Consider the following 21,232-nt stretch of genomic DNA (forward strand, 5'->3'; position numbering starts at 1 on the left):
CCGCGAAAACCTTGTCACCCGCACGTAGCGCTAATGCCCTGTACGTAATTGTCTTGCAACGATCTTCGGCTGCCCCACGTTGGGCGCCAAAGTTTTGTCACGACTTTTTCACTCCCGGAGCGGTCCGGGACGTGTGCCGGATCAAAAGGGGAAAGGAGAGCGGGATGATAGGCCTCTCCGGTGATTCTCTCGCACCTCCGACACTTCACGAAACGATTTTCTTGTTGGGCGCCAGACGCGTGAATTCGCGTCCGCGAAATCGCGAGAAACCAAAAACGAGACGCAAAACGAAATGAGTCGGTGTGCGAGGGAATGGCTAGCTCGACCTAATAGCAGGGCGGGGTTGATGAAGGGCAGCGCAGTATTCGGCGGGGTGACGCCTAATTAATAACGAATGTTGTAACTCAAGCCATTAACAAATAAAGAATAACATTTATTCTGTAATGGTCCCCGGATGAACAGTAAATGCCAATGGGGCTTTCAAAACAAAAGCAAATAGCAGGTGGTAGATAACGCGGGCGTCAAATTTCGAATACAAAATATGATCACGCGGACGCCAGAACTAAACGGAAAATTACGTTAACTCAGTAAACGCGCGGAAGGCGCAGCAAGAGAACGTGTGAGGAAAACTAAACTTACAAAATCATCGAGATCATATAATTTCACAGCTAACAATAGTAGAAAAGTTCGCGGGCAAATAACATAGAATATCGGTACAAATTACGACTGACTACGACATAACGGAAATAAACGCGAAATAATAGCGCGAAATACCGCGAAATGATAATGCGCCACGCTTGGAGCGCGTGAACGCAAGTTCCCAAACCCGTGCCGGGATTCTGTCGCCAAATAATCTTAACCTAACGCAAATCATAATCTTAATCTACCGCAAGTAATAATCTTAAACTAACGCAAAGAATAATCTTAAACTAACGCAACGAACGCGACGCGAGTAACGTCCCAACGCAAGAAGGAACGAACGCAACATGTGATATCGCCAGGGATATCCTCACGCGAAGAATAAAGGCGCCGGGGCGCTCGACGAAACACGAAATACTAAATTAACGCGAGACAATATACGGAATTACCGCGACCAATATTATAACTAACGCGAAATGACCGATTTAGCCTAACGCAAGAACCGATATTACGATTCTGATCGAACGCAACACACGCGATCGTCAGCGATCGTCCAACGCGAAAGATGATGCGCCGAGACACTCGGCATAACGCGAAATACTCGAATTAACGCGAGAAAGATACGGAATTACCGCGAGGGGTAACGAGACGCAACATTAGGTCGACGCGAATGGTATCTTACGGCGAACCACAACCTTCCGCGAATAATCTCTCAACGTAGCCGATATCGCGAGGATAGTCTAAATGTCCGAACGCGAATCGTGAGTAACGCGATTACACCAACGCGAATATCCCTCTGACGCCATTAATTACGCGTACAGAATCTAAGGTTCGACCGGGCGAAATACTACGCCTAACGAGACACGCGGTCGGGGACGTGAAGGGCGCGAGAAATGGCGCATTCGCGACATCGAACGTCGTCATCGACGCGCCTACCGCGATCTCCAGAGGTTCGTATATTTCGATCGCGATCCCACGGCCACGAGACCATTCCGGTGCCCCTCGCTCTCGCTATCGATCGCTAAATACGCCTTGTCGGCGAATACGCTAATTATCGCGAATTTTCCCGAGCGAGAGCGCGACCCGGGGAGCGGTGTCGTGGCTCTACATCAAACGTTACCGAGGCAACCTCACCGTAGGCAGATTCTCTTCCGAGGGTCCTCGCCGTCGTCCCAAGGGTCGAAAGAGATAGCAGCCGGACGTCGTACTCGGCTCCGGAATGCGACTTAACGTGATACCGCGACTTGACTTTCGACGTGCGTCGATCACCGAGGACGATTTACGAATGCTCCCGAAATTTCGCTCGATGGCGGAATCGATAGCGCACCCCACCTCGGGCGTACGCGGCCCCGCGACGTTGGAGCGCGGACCAATGAGGGGTGAGCTCGCAGGCTCGCGGCGGATTCGCGCGTAGGGCCGTGAATTACGGCTTTCCGCAGGGCGCTAAACGGCCCTTCGCTCGCGCGGCAATTTTTCCGGGATTCTTCCCGGCAGCGGACGGGACGTTTTTGGCCCCCGCGTTCCTTCCTGTCGGTTCGGGAATGGTGGCCAACCATCCCGGGATCCGGTCAGTAATGTGAGGAGGGCAGGTGAGCTGATTTCGCCCCGGCGTCCCGGGGCCCTGCCATGATGGGCTCGCCCGCCGCTGTGTCACGCGCCGCGCGCGTGTTTTCCTGCGCTCCGTCGCTCTCGGCGGCCCGCGGGTCGCTTCGATCCGCTTTCCGTCGTCCGATCTCTCGCCGTTATCCTTCTCGTCGACTCCGCGTCCGCTTCCTCTGTATCCTCTCAGGAACTCCAGTCTCAGCTCGGTGAGGCGCCACGCAATAATACAAAATAAAAGGGATCAGTATATCGTAACGCAATGACTAATATGCCCCTGGAGATCTCGCATCGATTCGTGGAACCGTCCTCGGGCGTGAAACCCGCGCCTTGTGACGGCGGCGGGGCGCTGCAACGATGCAGCGAAACTGCAACGTCACAATTCATAGAAATTTTAATACATCTAGAATTTTTATGTACATAATTTTAATTTTTGAATTTCCATTATGTACATAATTTTAATTCTTGAATTTCCATTATGTACATAATTTTAATTCTAGAATTTTTATGTACATAATTTTAATTCTTAAATTTCTATTATGTACATAATTTTAATTCTTGAATTTCCATTATGTACATAATTTTAATTCTTGAATTTTTATGTACATAATTTTAATTATTGAATTTCTATTATGTACATAATTTTAATTCTTGAATTTCCATTATGTACATAATTTTAATTCTTGAATTTCTATTATGTACATAATTTTAATTCCCAAATTTTTATTATCTACATAATTTTAATTCATGAATTTTTATGTACATAATTTTAATTTTTGAATTTCCATTATGTACATAATTTTAATTGTAGAATTTTTTTTTTTTTTTTTTTATTTAGGATAATGATTCCCTTCTCGGGATACATGTTATGTATTTTGCTTAATCATATTTTATATCTCCTATATTACTATGTTACTTTCTACGCTCCTTTATTGTCTCTTCAGTTTTTCCCTCTCTTTCCTTTTATTGCACAGCTTCAGCATCCATTCTATTCCTTTCCCATCTTCTGCCATTATAAATTCTTCGCTCGGATTGGCTATTCCTGATTCCGGGCATTCCCTTAGTATATGGTTCCAGGATTCCTCTCTTTCTTCACACAGCCTGCACATTTTCTTGTTTTCCTCCTCCCAGTGTCTATTACCTTTCCATTCGTTTCCGCATCTGAATCTTGCAATTGTTTTCATCTTTATGCCTTTTCCTTTGCACTCCAAGTATTTCGCTCTTTCACTTGTTTTCCACCTGTTGTATTCTTTCGTTGATTTCGATCCCTCCATCTTCTTTCTTCTCTCTTCCAATTTCTTCTCTTTGTAGTTGGTTGTCCATTCCCTGGTGGAAATAATTTCGTGTTTTTTCCCTGTTCCTCTCTTGCCTCTCTTGTCCACTGGTTTAATCCGCCTCCTCGTGAAACTTCTGCATCCGGCCGCCCCATTGTGTCTTCTCCCATTCTATATTGCTAATTTCTCTTCTGCATTCTCTCAGTATTTCGTTGTCAGTCATTTCTTTTACTTTTTCCTGGTATTTTAGAGCTCTTTCTCTAGCTTCTATACTGATTTGTTCTATCTTTGTTTCTTCTCTGACTATATAGCCTGGCGTGCATCTGTCTAAACCTAATATCCATCTTATGTATCTTTCTTGAAGTGCCTCTATCTCCTTCCATTCTTTCCATCCCCATATTTCTACTCCGTATAAGAGTATGCTTTTGACCATGACATTAAACATCATCATTCTCCTGTCAAAGTCTCCTCCAAATTTCCTTTCACCTATTCCCCAAATCTGTGCCATGGCTGCTGCTGCTTTTCTTACTATATCTTTTATGTGTGCTTCATCGGTGTTGCATTTCTTAAATGTGAACCCCAGATATTTGAACTCCTTGACTTCTTCTATCCTGTTGTCCTTCCATTTCCAGTTCCTTTCTTGTTTAATTCTCTCTTTCTTACAAAAAACCAGCATTTTGGATTTATCTACATTTAATATCAGTTCCTTTTCCTCTAAATATCTTTCTAGGCTTTTCAGCATTTTCTTCATTTTTCCTTCCGTCTCCGCCATCATCGCTAGGTCATCTGCGTACGCCAAGGTATATATTCTCCTTCTTCCCAGTCTTACGCCTCCATTCTGTCTTTTCTTTAGAAAGTCCTCCACGTCCGCGATAAATGTTATGAACAGGAGCGGGCTCAGTGGGCATCCTTGCCTCAGCCCTCCCTCTGTCCAGAACTCTTCTGTGCACTTGTCTCCTACAATTACTCTGTTGATCGTTTCCTCATAAATATCTTTTATTCTGTCGATTAGTTTCCAGTTTATGCCGCGTTCTTCCAGAACCTTCCATAGTTTCTTTCTGTTCACCTTATCAAACGCTGCCTTCAGGTCTGCAAAGAAGACGTAGAGTTTTCCCCTCTTTTTTGTTATCGTTTTTTCTGCTGCTATTTTCAGTGCAAATATGTTGTCTATGCAGCTTCTCTTTTTTCTGAAGCCTGCTTGCGTCTCTGGGAGCAGCTTTAGTCTTTCGACTTCCTTCCTCAGTTTCTCTTCTAGAATCATTGCATAGATTTTGTATGCCGTGTCCAGTAATGTTACTCCTCTGTAATTTTTCACTTCTTTTCTGTCTCCTTTTTTGTGTATTGGGTATATTATGCCCACTTTCCATCCTCTTGGCAGTTTCTCTCCATTCCATATTTTCCCTATTATTTTCTTCAGTTTTTCTTTTGTTTCCTTGTCTGCATTCAACCACACTTCGTTTTTGAGTCTGTCTTCGCCTGTTGCTTTCTTTTTCTTGAGTCTTCTTATTGCGTTTTCCATCTCTTCTTCTGTGATTTCCCCTCCCTCTTCCTTTGTTTCTTCTTCTCGAGGTTCTTCTTGACTGCCTCCTGCCTCTTGCTCGTTTTGTGTATCGTTGTTTCCTCTCGTCTCTCTTCCCTCCAATAGCTCTATGAAGTGTCTTTTCCATTTTTGTTCCTCAATGCTTTCATCTGGTTTTTCTCGTCGACCTCTCTCCTTTTTTATGTATCTCCATATTTCTGTTTCATTTTGTATCTCTGCGATTTTGGTGTGCTCTCTTTCTCTTTCCTCTTTCATTTTCGTTTCGCAGAGCTTGTTGTGTCTTTGTTTTTCCTCTATGTAATCTGTTCTTGCTATGTTTCCTTTTTTCATTTGTCTGAGTGATCTATTCAGTTTCGTTTTGCTGTTTCTGCAGTCCTTGTCCCACCAAGGTTTCTTTCCTATAATTTGCGTTTTGTTCTTGACCTTCTTTTTGTTTATTGTTTTTCGGATTTCTTCTGCCAATTCTTCCCATTCTTCTTGAGTTTCTTCTTTTTCTGCTTTCCTCATCTTTAGATTTTCTTGGTATATTCTTATTCCTTCTTCGGACCAATCTTCTATCTCTATCTCTTTTGGTTCTTCTTTCTTTCTTGTCTCCTCTGTTGTCGCCTTCAGTTCTATTTCTAACGGTTGGTGGTCTGATTCTGTCCTCTCTCCTATCCTGAAGCTCTTTATTTCTTCCCATGTTTCCGCATTGCAAATTGCGTAGTCTATTACTGAACTTCCTTTTGCTCCTGTGAATGTCCATTCTCCCTGATCGTCGCCTTCCTTGTTTTCGTTTAGTAAGCCTAGTCCCATCTTCTCTATTTTTTCCAGTAGGTCGGTTTCTTGTTTATTCATTATTTTGTCTTTCGAGTGTCTCTTGCTTCCTTCCTCTTCTCCATCCCATAATAGTTCTCCTTTCTCTGCTGTTCTAGCGTTGAAATCTCCTCCCACTAACATTTTCTTCTTTCCTTCACCTTCGATTATTTCTTCCAGTTCCTCCAGTGTCTTCTTTTTGCCTTCCCTATTGTAGATTGAGATGATTTTCCATTTTCCTCCGTTGATTTCTACACTGTAGCTAATTATACCTTGTGTTTCTTTTTGTACTTCTTCCATCCTGATATTTTTCTTCACCCCCGTTATCATACCGCCCGCTCCTCTGCCCTTCTTCTTGTCTCTTACCGCGTACTGTGTTACCCAGTTGTATTCTTTTGGCATCAGGGCTTCCATTTTCTTCCATCCTTTCTCCTCTATCCACGTTTCCGTGAAGTTAATTATGTCAAATTCTCGTACATAGTCCCAAAACTCTTTGTCTTTTTTTGCGATTCCTGCCGTGTTCCAAAACATTGCCCTAATTTCTTTTTGTGTTTTCTTACCGTCCTTACATTCTTTTATGTTATGCCGGGCCGTTATTGTTTTATTGGGTTTGCCGGGTTTTGCCTGTTCTGAAAAGACTCTCTCAGTCCTTCTCCCTCCTTCCATATGAAAGTCCTTTCGTTGACCATTAGTTTCTTGTAGCCTATCTTCACTTGTTCTCCTCGCTCTTTCTTCATTTTCGCAATTCCTACTATCTCCTTTTGCACATCTCTTTCCTTTTTTGTTAAATCGTTGTCAATGTACAGTTTCTTGCCTTTCAATTTACTTTTCTTTGCCAGTATTTCTTTTTTCTGTTGCCAGCTTTTTAGTCTCGCTATAAGCATTCTTCCTCGCTGCTCTCTTCCTATCCAATACGCGTCCTCCACGTCCACCTCTACTTGCAGTTCGTATCTCATTATATGTTCTATCGTTCCCTTGGGTGAGCCTTCTTTTGGCAAATCCTCTCCTTTCAGCGTAATATTGTTCCTTCTTTCTCTTCTCTCTCTTTCTTCCTCTCTCTCTTCCAGTTGTAACATTCTTGCCATTTTCTTCTCCATTTGTTCTTCTTTGATCTCCAGTTCCTTCAATCTGTTTTCCATTGTCCTTTTTTCCTTCTCCCACTCCTCTTGTTTCTTTTTCCATTCTTCTCTTAAGTCTTGTATTTCTGATCTTATTGCCTTGTTTTCTTTTTTTATCTCTTCTGTATCTTTCTTAATTGTTAGCATGATTTCCGTTAATTTATCTAGTTTATCCATGTCTGCCCCTTTTTCGTTTTCTATATTCATCTCCTCTTGCGTCCTTTCTGCTCCTGATGTTATTCCTGTCCTCTTAGTTGGCGGTGATCTGCCCACTGTTCTTGATTTTTCAAACTTCTCGAGTAATTCCTTCTCTGTTCTTATCCTATCTTCCTCTTCTTCCCTCTTCCTCTTAAACGAGTCAATAATCGATTCGCTGTTATTCCTTTGTCTTCCAAGGTGTACTGCGTTGATCGGCCTTCCTTTCTTTTTTGACTCCTTTTGCCTTTCCGTGCCTTCTCCTGTATTGCTCATTAATACCGCTCGGTGGTTCCCCCTTCACTGTTCGCTTTGTCGTCGCAGCTTGAGTCTCTCACCTCTCTATATCCGAGGCACCCCCGGGTCGTTGGTGTTCGCTTTTTGATAGGTTTGCGAACCCGGCAGCTGGTTTCCCTTATTGTTCCCTAACCTCCAAAGCTTTCTCAGCCTTAGAAACTCCGGAAAAACGTCTCCCCTGCGGTTCCTCTGCTGCTTCCTTCTATATCCAAATAAAATTGCAATTTTGCGCTTGCAGAAAACCTGTAACAAAGTCGCCCGAGGGCGATGCAACGGCAGATAAATTCGGCAATAAGCAGACGCGCTCGACAGACGTGCTTCTGTTTACTTACGCTCGGACTTCCCCTTAATTGTAGAATTTGTATTATGTACATAATTTTAATTCTAGAATTTTTATGTACATAATTTTATTTCTTGAATTTTCATTATGTACATAATTTTAATTCTTGAATTTTGATTATGTACATAATTTTAATTCCCGAATTTTTATTATGTACATAATTTTAATTCATGAATTTTTATGCACGTAATTTTAATTCTTGGATTTCTATTATGTACATAATTTTAATTCCCGAATTTTTATTATGTACATTATTTTAATTCATGAATTTTTATTATGTACACACGGCGTCACGGCGGCCTTTACACTAAAATGGCTGATGTGCCCCAATAGTGGCCATTTTGGTGTAAAGGCATTTCTGATGCCGTACGTGTGTACATAATTTTCGTGAACTCTAGGAACTTGAGACAATAATGTTCGCAATACTGATAATGAAAGTGGCTACAGGACATGATTCTATACAGCCCTAGCGTTTACATTTGTGCACGTCACTTTCCCCGCGTTTTTACATAACTTATATAACAGTCGCCATCCAAACTGTGTATTGTGTTCCTGGTGACGAGGTTGTGTTATTGAATAATTCAATTATTTGTAAGTTTTAACTTGATGCAATTTATCGGTAAGTGTACACTGTTATTATTATTATTATTATTATGCCATGTCAATAGTCAAATAATAGGGTTTCTTGTTTTTTCTATGACTTATTTATAAGTTCTGAAATTACCAGAAAAGCGTAATAATTGTCGTTTATCAGACAAACAAATCTACATTTAAGGCTGATCTACAATGTGCTCTTTGTGCTTCCTGTTTTCTGCTCTTAACCTCTTTGCGACTATCTCGTATTTCGCAATTCCGTCGCGTAACGCAATGTTTTTTGTTCTCTGTCGCTCATCAAGATAAAAATTGACGAACTTCAGAAGAGACAAGAAACATCACGTTACGCGACGGAATTGCGAAATATGAGATAGTCGCAAAGAAGTTAAGAGCAGAAAACAGGAAGCAAAGAACACATTGTAGATCAGACTTTTTATTGTTGATATAGCGACAGATATTGATTGAAAATTAAAACATCATAATATGTTTCAGCGAAATGGAAAATCGTGTAGACGTACACGTTGTGCGTACTCTTCGTAGAATTAGAAAAATCCTTAGTGAAGCAGTGAGGTCTTATCAATATGATGGAAATATAGAGCAACATTTGCTTCCTGTTGCTCAGCAAAATTTACAAAGGATATCTACAGCGATATCAGAAGAAACATACAACCAATTGAAAGAAGCAATCGAAGCCTTACTACTTATCAAAAATGATCGACAACAAACGAGGGCCTACGTAGCTCCGAGAGTTAACGTGAATGGTGATTTTTTTATTATTACTTCAAAATTTATTCAGAAGTTATTAACTTACTTCAGAAGTTATTAACTTACTTGCTCTAATTTGTAACTTGAAAATTTATTTAAAGGACCAGGGCGTCCCACCGTCCAAATAAATCAAGGTCAACTAAAAATGCTGTATGATGACGGATGGACAGTAAGTGAAATGGCGAAGCATCTTGGATGTTCGAAAAAAACTGTTTATCAGAAGTTATATTCTTTAAATATGCCTATACGTGCACGATATGCTCAAATTTCTGACGATGACTTGAAATTAGAAATTGTAAAAATCCACGAAGAGCATCCAAACGCTGGACAAACGGTAAGATTCCAAATGCGTCTAAACATATTATTCTTATTTTTATTTACATTATGTTTATTTACAGATGGTACAAGCATATTTAAAAGCAGCAGGTTTTCATGTACAAAGATATAAAGTGAGACAAGCTTTAAATGAAATCGATCCCATAGGAACAGCAAGTAGATGGAGTCAATCAATCAAGAGGAGGACTTATAAGGTACCAACACCAAACTCTCTATGGCATATGGATGCACATCTGAAGCTCTCCAGGTATGTACGAATATATTTTATTGCCTTGGTTTCTATATAAAAACGATTGTAAATATATGTTTTCTTTTACAGATGGGGCTTCATAATTCATGGCTGTATTGACGGATACTCTCGGCTGATAATTTATTTGGCATGCAAGACTTCTATTCAAGCCGAACCTGTCGTGACTTTGTTTGCAGAAGCCGTAGGCAGCTATGGATTACCGTCACGAGTACGGTCAGATCATGGTTATGAAAATATTCTCGTGGCTTTTTTGATGAATACGATTCGTGGCTTGAATAGGGGAAGTCACATTACTGGAAAATCCGTACATAATCAGAGAATAGAAAGATTATGGGTTGACGTTTTTAAAGAAGTATGTGACTCCGTTTATTCTGAATTATATGCTCTGGAGAACGACAATATTATGGATGTGAATAATCTTGTGCACAGGTTTTGTGTGCAGTATGTATATAAGAAAGTTATTGATAGACGACTGATATTATTCCAGTCTGCATGGAATGTTCACAATTTGAGAACAGAAAATAATCGCTCACCGCGTCAGCTGTGGCTCGAAGGAATGTTGCAAAATTATAATACAACTTCGACCGCAGTTCAGGATGTTTTCGAAACTAATATGAATTTACACGAAAGACTTTCTGAGTCCTTGAGAATATTAGGAGTAGATGTTTCTACTCCTATAGTAAATCGTGACAATACTGATTCCCTTTTATCGAATTTTACTGCATGTTTAGACCTAAATGAAGTACAAAAAATGCATCTGGAAAATATCATAGCTTTGGATAAATCAGATCGCGAGAAGTACACATTATGTGTAAATTTATTGATGAGTTGATTTCTCTACCTTATCGACGCAAGTAAAATGTACATTTATAAGTTTTGTTAATCTATCAGTGACCAATAAAATTCACTCATAAAAACTTACATTCTATCGTTTAAGCTTTCAGCAGTTTTTTCCTCATAAATTGAAGGGAACATTGAATTCGTTGAATAGATATTCTTCAAATTTTTATTATTCTCACTCCGTACATTTTATTGTTTGGTACAATTGCGTAAGAAAATATGTTGTATTTTAACACTGTTTGTGTAATTGTTGTATGTCTGTATGTAATAAAATAAACGAATGTCATTGCTTCATAATTCCATGCATAACTTAAAATGACTTTTCCTCTTTGATAATAATAAAATAAATGAATGTCATAACAAAACGAATGTTGTAATAATTAATGGTAATAATACTAGTAGCAGGAACATTATCAAAAACTTCATAAACCTCATATATAACTTAAAATAACTTTTTCTTTTTTCTTGCACGTTTACATGAGTACGTACTATTCCTTCAAAATTGCCACAGTAAAAATCAGTCAACTTATCAACATATATCACATTTATCTTTTGTACTGTTTACCGTCTAATCGCACGTGTACGTAGTTTAAAAATAAAACTAAATATTTAGCTCATTGATTTAACAAACTCTAAAAGAAATTTAAACATTAATATGACGTATACTCTTTGACTTCTTCAGTATGCAAACAAATGTTTAAATCATTTTTTAACTCGTTATAATTTGCGTAAGTTTTTGGCAAAATTAATGTATCCGTACATGTGGTGAATATAGGTCTTTGGCTCAATCCAACAGAGTCATTAAACTTAATATTAATAACATTTGGCATTTGATACGAAGCTGTTATTAAAAATATAAACTTTAGTAAATTGTCTTTATCAAGACAGTTGATGTACATAATCAAATAATGTAGCACCTCATTTTCTTCATTCGTGAGGTAAGGGTCGGTGACTAAGCAATTGACGACTTTGGTCGGAGTAGGTACCTGCATATCTAAAAAAACTGTAAAATCGCAACGTCCCCAAAAATCGGGATATTTTTCTGGTTGTACATCTTGACGAAGTTTGTCAATTAATTTCCGCGGCATGTCGACCAACAATTCGGTAGCAATTACTTGTAATTGCTCTGAAAAAGTCTCAGAGTTGGCTTTTGCGAAAAATTTATTTGATTGGAAAAAGTCGTCAATAACTTCCTGTTCTTTTTCTGTCAGAGATGAGAAATTTCTTTGACCTTTTTGAAGAATTTTTCTTAAATATGGATTTACATAATTCATTAATTCCTGCAATAGTATTGTAGGATCAATATTGGCATCAAAATTTCCGATCAATGTTAAAGTAATCCTCGATAATTTTGCTGGAATACTATTAGTTAAAATCAACATGTGTTCGAGAATCCGTCCAATTGTGATGAATTTGTCTTGTTCGCTCCGTTTGTTTAATGGCAAGTACGGAACGAGACAATCTTCACCTTGAAAAAACGTGTTCGAGCATTTGTCAAAAAAGATGTTAAATAATTCTTTCGTGAGGCCACCGCCATCAATTCCTATTTTGCCGATAAATTTCACGCTTAAATTTTTGCTTAGAAGTTGCTCGTCCGCATAAAGGCTCATCAGTTCATTGACACAATTGGTTCTGGAGATATCGATGGTTGCAGTTTCTGCGTTTTCAGATAGAGATGGGAATGAAACAAAATTATTTGCGGGATCAAACTCTTCGGTGAGACCTAAAAAAATAAATTTTGATTTTTACTTACGCGTTACTGTAATAACAAATCATTATTTGCTGGCGATTAAATAGTATATATTTATGAATTTTTGAAAACTATCCCTTTTTGCTATAAGAACATTCTACAAGACAAATAATGTTTGCATACGCAAATGATCATCGTCATCCTCATCTAAATTCTCTTCGTCCATTTCTTCAATCCTTTGTCGCCATGTCCTTGTCGAATGACGTCGTTCGCGAAGAGTGGCACTGGACGATGTTGAAGGTGAACTTTGTTCTGGATTATTCACATTCCGTGCGAGATCTCTCGTTTGATTTACAATTGAAGCACGAGTTGGTGATCGAATGGAATCAGTATGCGATGATGAACGAGGAACAACATCTTCATCTGCAAGAATTGGCAAATCGTTTGGAAAATCTTTCAGTGGTAATACCACTATTTTACTCTGTCCTATTTCGGTCTCCAAGTCAGATCCATTGTCAAAACTAATGCGAATAATTTTTTTATTTTGTTGCATTCTTGCTATCGCAATTCCGCACATTCGCAACATATGCTGAATGTGCGGATGAAAAAGGAGAATTATGCTCGCCTTGATTTTCTCGCAAGAACTGTCCCTTTGTATCTCGAGTAATGTATTCGCTTCACCTAGATATAACAAGTTTTTAAAATCATGACACAACACATTCAATAGTAAATATTTATTGTTTCTTCAAACGAAACAATAAACATTTTATTATAAATACCTAGTCCTCTTTGCTTTAAAAATTTCAGTTCCGGCTTTGATGGGAAAAAATCGGCGTTCGACAGCTTCATTAACACGACTTTTTTTTTTAAAGTTCTCTGCCTCTTTCGACCTCTGCGAGGGGAGGATGTTAATTCCTGTCTTCTAAAATTTCTCCTTGTTGATTGAATCAATGAAGAAAATTTTCTCTCTTCTAATGTTGACTGATTTGATGCATTAGCTGCGATTTGGATTAGCCGATGAGCTATATTTTCGTCGCTCGACATTTCTGATTTCTTTTTTTTTCCTGAAAGGTAGTTGAACGTGTAGCTTAAAATTAAAATCTACCAATTAAAACAATAAATTATCTTACCTGATTACATGTAAGATTGAGAACTATGGAGACTATTGAAAACACTCATCGAGGAACATTATTAACTGGTTAAACACAATTGTTATTCAAGGTTATGTAAAAACGCGGCAAAAGGCACGGTGGTAGATATGATGGAAGGAAACAAGATCTGCTCGTTAGAGGGATGCGCAGACGTCGCGACTAGGGCCGGTATTCACAGTCAGTTCTTATATTTAAGACCATCTTAAGTACAATCTTAAGATGTCATTAACCAATCACAGAGCCGTATTAGCATCTTAAGATATTACTTAAGACGGTCTTGAAATAAGATCTGATTATGAATACCGGCCTATAACAAGCGAGCGCCATGTTGGATATAATCCTCAAGAAGGGAACTTTCTGCCTCGAGCTCTGCAGGAATAGAATCTTCTTATCTCAATAAATGATAAAGATGGGTCGAAAGAAGAGCCGAAACGTTCATTACATCTGAATACACGGTTTTTTCTTTTTTATTTGCGCACCACGTTCCGTGCCTCACTCGCATTCGCCGTTTTAAATCGTTGACACTTTCACGAGTCTAATTATATTATTGAATAATTAAGACAACCCTGGTAAAAAATTCTCATAATCTTAATAATAAACTGAGTGGATTAGGCCTACAGGGGACATCACATAAAAAAAACGCGCCACTATTAACTCTACCGCAAAGTGATGAGAAAACGAGTTCAAAAGTACACTACAGCCTTTGAGAAGTGAGATACGGCGAGATAAAGTCGTTGAAACCGTTTGTTACAAAAAGTATCCTACTTTTCCCGGCTCTAGCGCCAAAACTATTGGTCGTAGGAAAAAAACCTATACTTCCTTTTTTGTAGAGAATTTAATTCCCTACCATATTGTATTAAACTATTTTAGTTTAAGTCTAATGGAAACCGAGATATTCGCGAAAAACCGATTTTTCACCCCTTTCTTCCAAGATGGCGGCCGAAGCACACCACGGGGGAGGTCGGAAACTTAGTATGTCATTACTGACACCCAAACAAAGCGATTAAAATTTTTTCCAGCTTTATCCGATTTAGTCGATTTTCAAATGTACTTGCCGACTGGACTATTTGTATTGTGCATCCAGCTTAATGCTCACAACACTCGCGAGCATCATTTCGTCCTTGTTTAACATTTGTCAAACAACAAGGATGAAATAATTCCACGAGCGTTGCGAGCGTTAAGTGGAACCCTAAGGGTGCCATTACATGGAGCGCGGAAACGCGGAAACGCGGAAGCGCGGAAGACAAAATTTACTAGATTTCCGTCGATCCGTTCCGTCTGTTTTGAATGCCTTATATTACATGGAGCACATTTTGAGCGGAAAAGCGGAACGGAGAATTATAAAATATTAATTTTTAACGGTATTTATTGATTAAAATGCTTGTATTCAATAGATAAGCTGAAAAGATAAGCATATTAATAAAAATTGCAATGAATTAAGTAAACACAATTTTAAGAAATGAATACAAATGTCTATTTGTCACTATACTGTTCCGCTTTTCCGCGCAAATTGTGCTCCATGTAATATAAGGAGAAACAAACTCGCGGAACGGACGCGTCAAATGTTCGTTCTTTTTCTCTGTACTGTTGCACGCAGATACCTCAGATAGGTTATGTATTTTTATAATATATTCTATCCCGCTTAGAATATTGTGGATATTTCTCCGTGAAATTGGAAAAGTGATTTAATTGTTATAAACTATTCGGTAGAACAAGCGCTAATGCATAAGTGCTCTATAGCCGTGACTCCTAGTGCAGGCTAGTTGTGGCACGTGCGAAAGACTCCAAATATATATATATATATATATATATATATATATATATATATATTTCTATCGATTACAAATCTCGGAAGAAAAAGTTATTTTGTACTTCTTGTATTTTATTAATTATTTTAAAAGTATATCATGGATCCAAATATCATGTTAATGATTATTATGAAGTTTCTCATACAAGCAAGAGATGAACCGATGAGACATGCAGAAATAACAATGAAAAAAGTGACTTCAATGTATTATTTGTACTTGCGTTACAAGAAATTGGAAGACAAAAAGAATCGAAGAATATGGGTACGACCTATTTTTACCGAAGAAAGAAGACTTGCACAAGGTGACAGCAACAATTTACTTGTAGAGATGAGATTGACAGATCCCGAAAAATACTTCAACTATCTCAGAATGTCATCAACAATCTTCAATGAGTTACTCAAGCTTGTATAAAATATTGTATATGTATTTAATATCTTGTATTTAATATCTCAAGCTTGAGATATTAACTGTTAAAGTTATATACTTGATGTTTATTGTTTAGCACTTCTTGGCACACACACACACACACACACACAAAACACGCATGATTTCCGCTGTTCCGCTCAAATGCGATAGAAAGAAGCGACGGAAACGCGGAATCTAGTTACTTTCTTTCCGCGTTTCCGCGTTTCCGCGTTTCCGCGTTTCCGCGTTTCCGCGCTCCATGTAATGGCACCCTAAGAGAGAGAGAGACGCCAACAGGTCATGTGACCAGCACTCCGTGATTGGCTGGCAACAATATGTAGTAAGGTGGACATTGCGAGATTGCTCTCCTAGAGGCTCTCTACGCAAAACCAATCTCTCGTTGGACGAAGTATAAAAGATGCCCTTCCAACTATAATACACAAAATGTCGACTTTTTCACTGGACGAAAAGTCGTCTAAAAGATGTCTTACATGATGCTTTTTTTAATGTGCATGCGCAAGAATTCCCATAATATATGTCATGATTAAAGGTACATACGTGCCATTACATGGTAGCATCAAGCGTCGAACGTCAAGCGTCAACACGCGCGCAGCACCCTTGCGCAGATGTCTAAACGTGCAAATTTCAGTATCTTGATGCTAATTCTAGTCAGTAGTCATTTGAATTCAGCATCCTGACACTGAAATTTGCGCGATTTGCATGTTTAGACATCTACGCAAGGGTAATTGACGCTTGACGCTCGACGCTCCCATCTAAAGCCGGTATTCATAGTCTTCAAGATCGTCTTAAGTAATGTCTTAAGACGCTAATACGGCTCTGTGATTGGTTCATGACATCTTAAGATTGAACTTGAGACGGTCTTAAATAACTATGAATACCGGTCTAAAAGCACCATAAAAGAAAACTCCAGATCACAGAACGCTCACTGATCTTCTTTCTCTGCTGAACATAATCTAGGGTCCGTTCCGTTTCACGTATATGCGCGCATTTATCTATAGCATACGTAAAGTTTAAGCGGGGAGCACACACTTCTGCACAACGCATAATGCATAAGCATAAGAAAATTAATTGGTCCATACACATGTGCATAAAGAAATAGACCAATCAGTTTTCTTATGCTTACGTATTATGCGTTGTGCAGAAGTGTGTGCTCCCCGCTTTACTATACAAAATGCGCGCATATGCGTGAAACAGAACGGAGATTGCAAAGGAAACCCAGACAGCACGCGGCATTTAGTGGAACATCAGTCATCTTTTAGCCATCTTTTATGCTGGTTCTACAATGGGAGTCGCAAAGTCGTGAGTCGCAAGAATTGACCAATCACAGTCGATTATTCTCTTCAAATTCGATTGTGATTGGTCAATTCTTGTGACTCACGACTTTGCGACTCGTATTGTAGACCTAGCATTAGTCGACTTTAAGCTCTAACGAAAATATATCTATGCCGAAAATTCGTCATTTTTTAGTCATTTTTTAGACATCTTTGTGCTCTTTGGGGCTGTATCAGTGCAAAATAGACGATGACACAGGCAATAATAGACATAGAATTTCCGTCACGCTGGAAATTCTGTGCCTGTTGCCTGTGTCCATACAAGATTTCTGTTCCCTGTTCCTATATTATATATGATATACGCCATTATAGCACTTAGGCGTAAGGAGACCTTAATCCTACAGCCTACGTTTAGGTGAGATTTCATGGGCAGTGAAGTGCAGCAGCAGTGAGCAGCAGTTTAGTAGATAGATATTTATTACTTCAGCTTTACAATTTGCCAGGAAGGGACTTGGTTTACAATTTAACGTCTTATCCACACTCATCCATCCTTTCTTTGCATACACTACACACTCTCTTAAACTAACCTAACTTCTTAAACCTAATTTATCACAGCCTTGTCTTTGGCTTTATTTATTTCCTTTCTCTTTTTAAATTCCTTCTCCCTCTCCTTCCATAATTTCCGCAACATCTTGCCCTTATCTAAATCTAGTTCATCACTCCACAGCCTTTTCCACTTCTCCGTCCCGTTATTACCTAAATCCTTAAACCATACACTTGCTCTCTGACATTCCTCTACATAATGTTCCATACAGTCTTTGCCATCACCGCACAAAATACATTTTTTACAATCATCTTCTAACCAATATTTGTTTGCTTCTTCCAAATTTCCGCATCTCAGTTTTATTAAAGCTATCACATCATCCCCTATCCTTACCCTTTTTAAATTACTCTTCTTTAAATATTCCGGACCTCCATCTAACTTGTCTAACACTCTATATCTTTTATTGTACCTTGCCTCTAGGATTTTATTTCCTTCCCATTGTCTCTGATTATCCCTTTCCCTACTTATTATTTCATTCTCTAAATCCGCTCCCTCTCTTCTCAGATCCTCCAGTATGCCTATTCCCCATCCGTTCCTATTGTAATATCTTTCCCTCTCAATACTATACATATCCTTCCCCCCATAAGCTTCCTTTTCCTTCCAACAGTGCCTTACAATATTTCCTTCCATGCCTTTTAAAATTCTTTCTTTATACCTCATTGCCCTTATGCCCCATCCCACCTTTAATTTAAACATGCCTAATTCCCTTGATATCACATACCTTGGTGTACAAAATTCTATACCAAATATCCAACGAATATAGTCCATCATTATTTTTTCCAACTCTACCTTCTCTTCCCACCCCCAAATTTCTACCCCATAAGCCATAACACTCTGCACCAAATACTTAAACAACATCCACCTCCTTAAGAAATCCTCCCTACACATTCTTTCTCCTAGTCCCCAGACTTTTCTAACCGCCATCCTACCTTTTTTCATCAATTCTCTAATGTGATCCTTATAGCTACCCTTCTTATTAAACGTAAATCCTAAATAATTAAAAGTCTGTACCTCTTCTATATATTTTTCACCCCATTTCCATATCTCCTTGCCTTCTTTTCTTTTCCTATTAAATACTAATCTTTGTCTTCTCTGTACATAGCTCTAATTTTCTTTCCTTTAGGAATCTTTTCAGTGTGCTCATCATATCTAACAATGCATCCCTATTTCTCGCTACCATCACAATATCATCCGCATACTCTAAATTCCAAACCCTGATCTTATCTACCTCTATTCCTCCTATTCCTCTCTTTTCCATTACCTCAGCTAAATCCGCTATATACAAATTGAACAGAAGTGGACTCATTACGCATCCCTGCCTTACTCCTTTTGATGTCTGGAACTCCTCCGTATACCCATGACTGGTCCTTACCACAACTTCCGTTTCCTCGTAAATTATTTCCAATCTTCTTACCAGTTGTTCTTTTATTCCCTTTCCTCGTAGGATCCTCCACAGGATTTCCCTATCCACATTATCAAATGCAGCCTTGAGATCTGCAAATATCGCGTACACCTTTTCCACTTTACCTCCTTTTCTTCTTACCTTTTGAATCAAATGGTTCAACACAAATATATTATCAATCGTTGACCTTCCTTTTCTAAAGCCCGCCTGACTCTCCGGAACCATCCTCTTCTCTTCAGCCTCCATCTCTAACCTGCTCCTTAAAACCTCCGCATAAACCTTGTACGCCGTACATAATAGCGAGATGCCTCTATAATTACCCGTCCTCTCTTGATCTCCTCTCTTGTATAGTGGCACTATTATACTTTTCTTCCAATCCGTGGGTATCCTTCCTTCTCTCCATATTTGTCTCATCAGATCCACCAGGCTATTCCATAAACTCCCACTCGCATATTTCCACGCCTCCATTGGGATCCCGTCTACTCCCGCAGCCTTTTTAAGCTTCAATTTCTTCAACGCTAATTTGATCTCCATTTCTGTAATTTCGTCCTCCTCTTCCCCCTTATCTTCTTAATGCCTTGTGCTCTTCTTGCTCTCATCCTCCTTGTCCACTTCCGTCCCTCCTAGTAATTCTATGAAGTGCCCTCTCCATTCATTCTTGCCTATATTATTTTCCATCCATACCTTTTTGTTCCTTTTCTTATTTATGTATTTCCAAACTTCTGCTTCCTTCCTTAGTTTCCTTAACTCCTCTTCTTCCTTCCGTCTCTTCTCCTCTTGTTTTTTTAACTGCAGATCCCTCAGCTTTCCTTTCTTTTCTATGTACCTGTCCCTGCCTATTTTACCGTTTCTCCACCTCCTGTACATCCTATGCACCTCCCTCTTCTTTCTAGTTAGCTCCTGTCCCACCAGTCCTTATGTCCTAGGTCCTTTTTCTTGATTCTCACCCTTTTTTTTACCATTGCTCCATGTACAATTTGCTTAATCCTTTGCCATTTTTCCTCCACCGATTTACATACTTGTCCTTCTTCTTTGGATAACTCCTCCGTCGTCTCTTTATACTTCTGTATAGCATCCTTATCCCACTGGACCACTAGTTTTTCCTCTTCTTTTCTTGCTTCTCCTTCCTCTTCTTTCTCTTGTCCTCTTCCTTCCTCTATTTCCACTTCCAGAATTATCGGCATATGATCTGAGTCCACTCTGTCATCTATCCTAAATTTTACAATCTTCTCGTGCGCATTTTCACTTACTACCGCATAATCAATTACCGTACTACCTCTAGCTCCTACATAGGTATATTCGCCTTCCCAATCTCCTTCTGTCATTCCATTTAATATATACCAACCTTTCTCTTGTACCCATTCTACAAAATTCCTTCCTCCGTTACTGATTATCTTATCTTTACTTCTCCTTTCCAACTCCATCTCCTCTATATCCAAACCTCCTAATTCTCCTATCCTTATATTAAAATCGCCACCTATTATAATACTTCCCTCCTCCTCGTCCCCCAATAACCTATTCATTCTTTCCTCCAGCTCTCTCCATCCCCCCGAGTTGTACACCGAAAAAATCCTACAACTTTCTTTCTCTCCTACTATTTCTGATACCACTACATCTCCCTCTTCCTCCTTAATTAACCTACTACCTACTTTCCCCCAATCTCTCTTTTTGCCTATTACAAAACCTCCCTTTGCTCTCCCTCTTCTTTTTACTTTCCTAGCATAGCTGCATGTCCATTCGTGCGTCTTTGGCAGCTTGTCTTTAATCTTTTCCCATCCCTCTTTTTCTAGCCATGTTTCACATAAACTAATAAAATCAAACTTTCCTATGTATTTCCAAAACTCTTTATCTTTATTTACTAAACCCGCTATGTTCCAAAATAAAATTCTTTTCCTCCCTTCTGTACCTTTCCCTCCTTTTTCGGTTTTCCTTTTCCCTCTATCTCCTACCTTGCTCCTCTCCTCTGTGCCACCTTCCTGGCTTAAACGAAATTTTGTTCCTTCTCGTTACCCTTACTTGTTCTTGCCCCAACTTCCTCTCTCTCCTCTCCTTCCATTCTATTTTCTTTGCCTAACTCCTTTTCCAACTCCGTCCATACTTTCCAGACTCCCTCCACTCTGACCCTTCCAAAACCTACCTTTATCTCTTTACCTCTAATTCTTTGCTCTTTGGCCCATCTATTCAATTTTTCCTGTATTTTCCTTTCCTCCCAGCTCAAATCATTTTCTATAAAGATCTTACCTCCTTTTAACTTACTCTTATTTCTCATTATTTCCTTCTTCTTTTCTTCACTCTCAA

General features: G+C 39.2%; 3 protein-coding genes across 3 annotated transcripts; 1 reads left to right on the forward strand and 2 right to left on the reverse strand.

Moving 5' to 3' along the window:
* Positions 1-6,432: 6,432 nt before the first annotated feature.
* Positions 6,433-8,697, reverse strand: LOC139777835 (uncharacterized). Its single transcript, XM_071715473.1, has one exon. It carries the CDS (start codon positions 7,434-7,436, stop codon positions 6,441-6,443), a length of 996 nt encoding a protein of 331 aa, XP_071571574.1. The 5' UTR covers positions 7,437-8,697; the 3' UTR covers positions 6,433-6,440.
* Positions 8,698-8,789: 92 nt separating this feature from the next.
* LOC139777834 (uncharacterized) lies at positions 8,790-10,879 on the forward strand. The gene is made up of 4 exons (XM_071715472.1): positions 8,790-9,152; positions 9,258-9,490; positions 9,555-9,739; positions 9,812-10,879. Exons 1-4 carry the CDS (start codon positions 8,888-8,890, stop codon positions 10,572-10,574), a joined length of 1,446 nt encoding a protein of 481 aa, XP_071571573.1. The 5' UTR covers positions 8,790-8,887; the 3' UTR covers positions 10,575-10,879.
* A 353-nt stretch (positions 10,880-11,232) lies between these two features.
* Positions 11,233-13,121, reverse strand: LOC139777828 (uncharacterized). Its single transcript, XM_071715466.1, has 3 exons — positions 13,052-13,121; positions 12,456-12,953; positions 11,233-12,305 (listed from the first exon to the last, which is right to left on the reverse strand). Exons 1-3 carry the CDS (start codon positions 13,119-13,121, stop codon positions 11,233-11,235), a joined length of 1,641 nt encoding a protein of 546 aa, XP_071571567.1.
* Positions 13,122-21,232: the final 8,111 nt, after the last annotated feature.

The sequence above is a fragment of the Temnothorax nylanderi genome, unplaced genomic scaffold (assembly GCF_030848795.1).
Source record: "Temnothorax nylanderi isolate EJ_2023f unplaced genomic scaffold, tnyl_v1.0 TNYL_tig0165_pilon, whole genome shotgun sequence".
Taxonomy (NCBI): domain Eukaryota; kingdom Metazoa; phylum Arthropoda; class Insecta; order Hymenoptera; family Formicidae; genus Temnothorax; species Temnothorax nylanderi.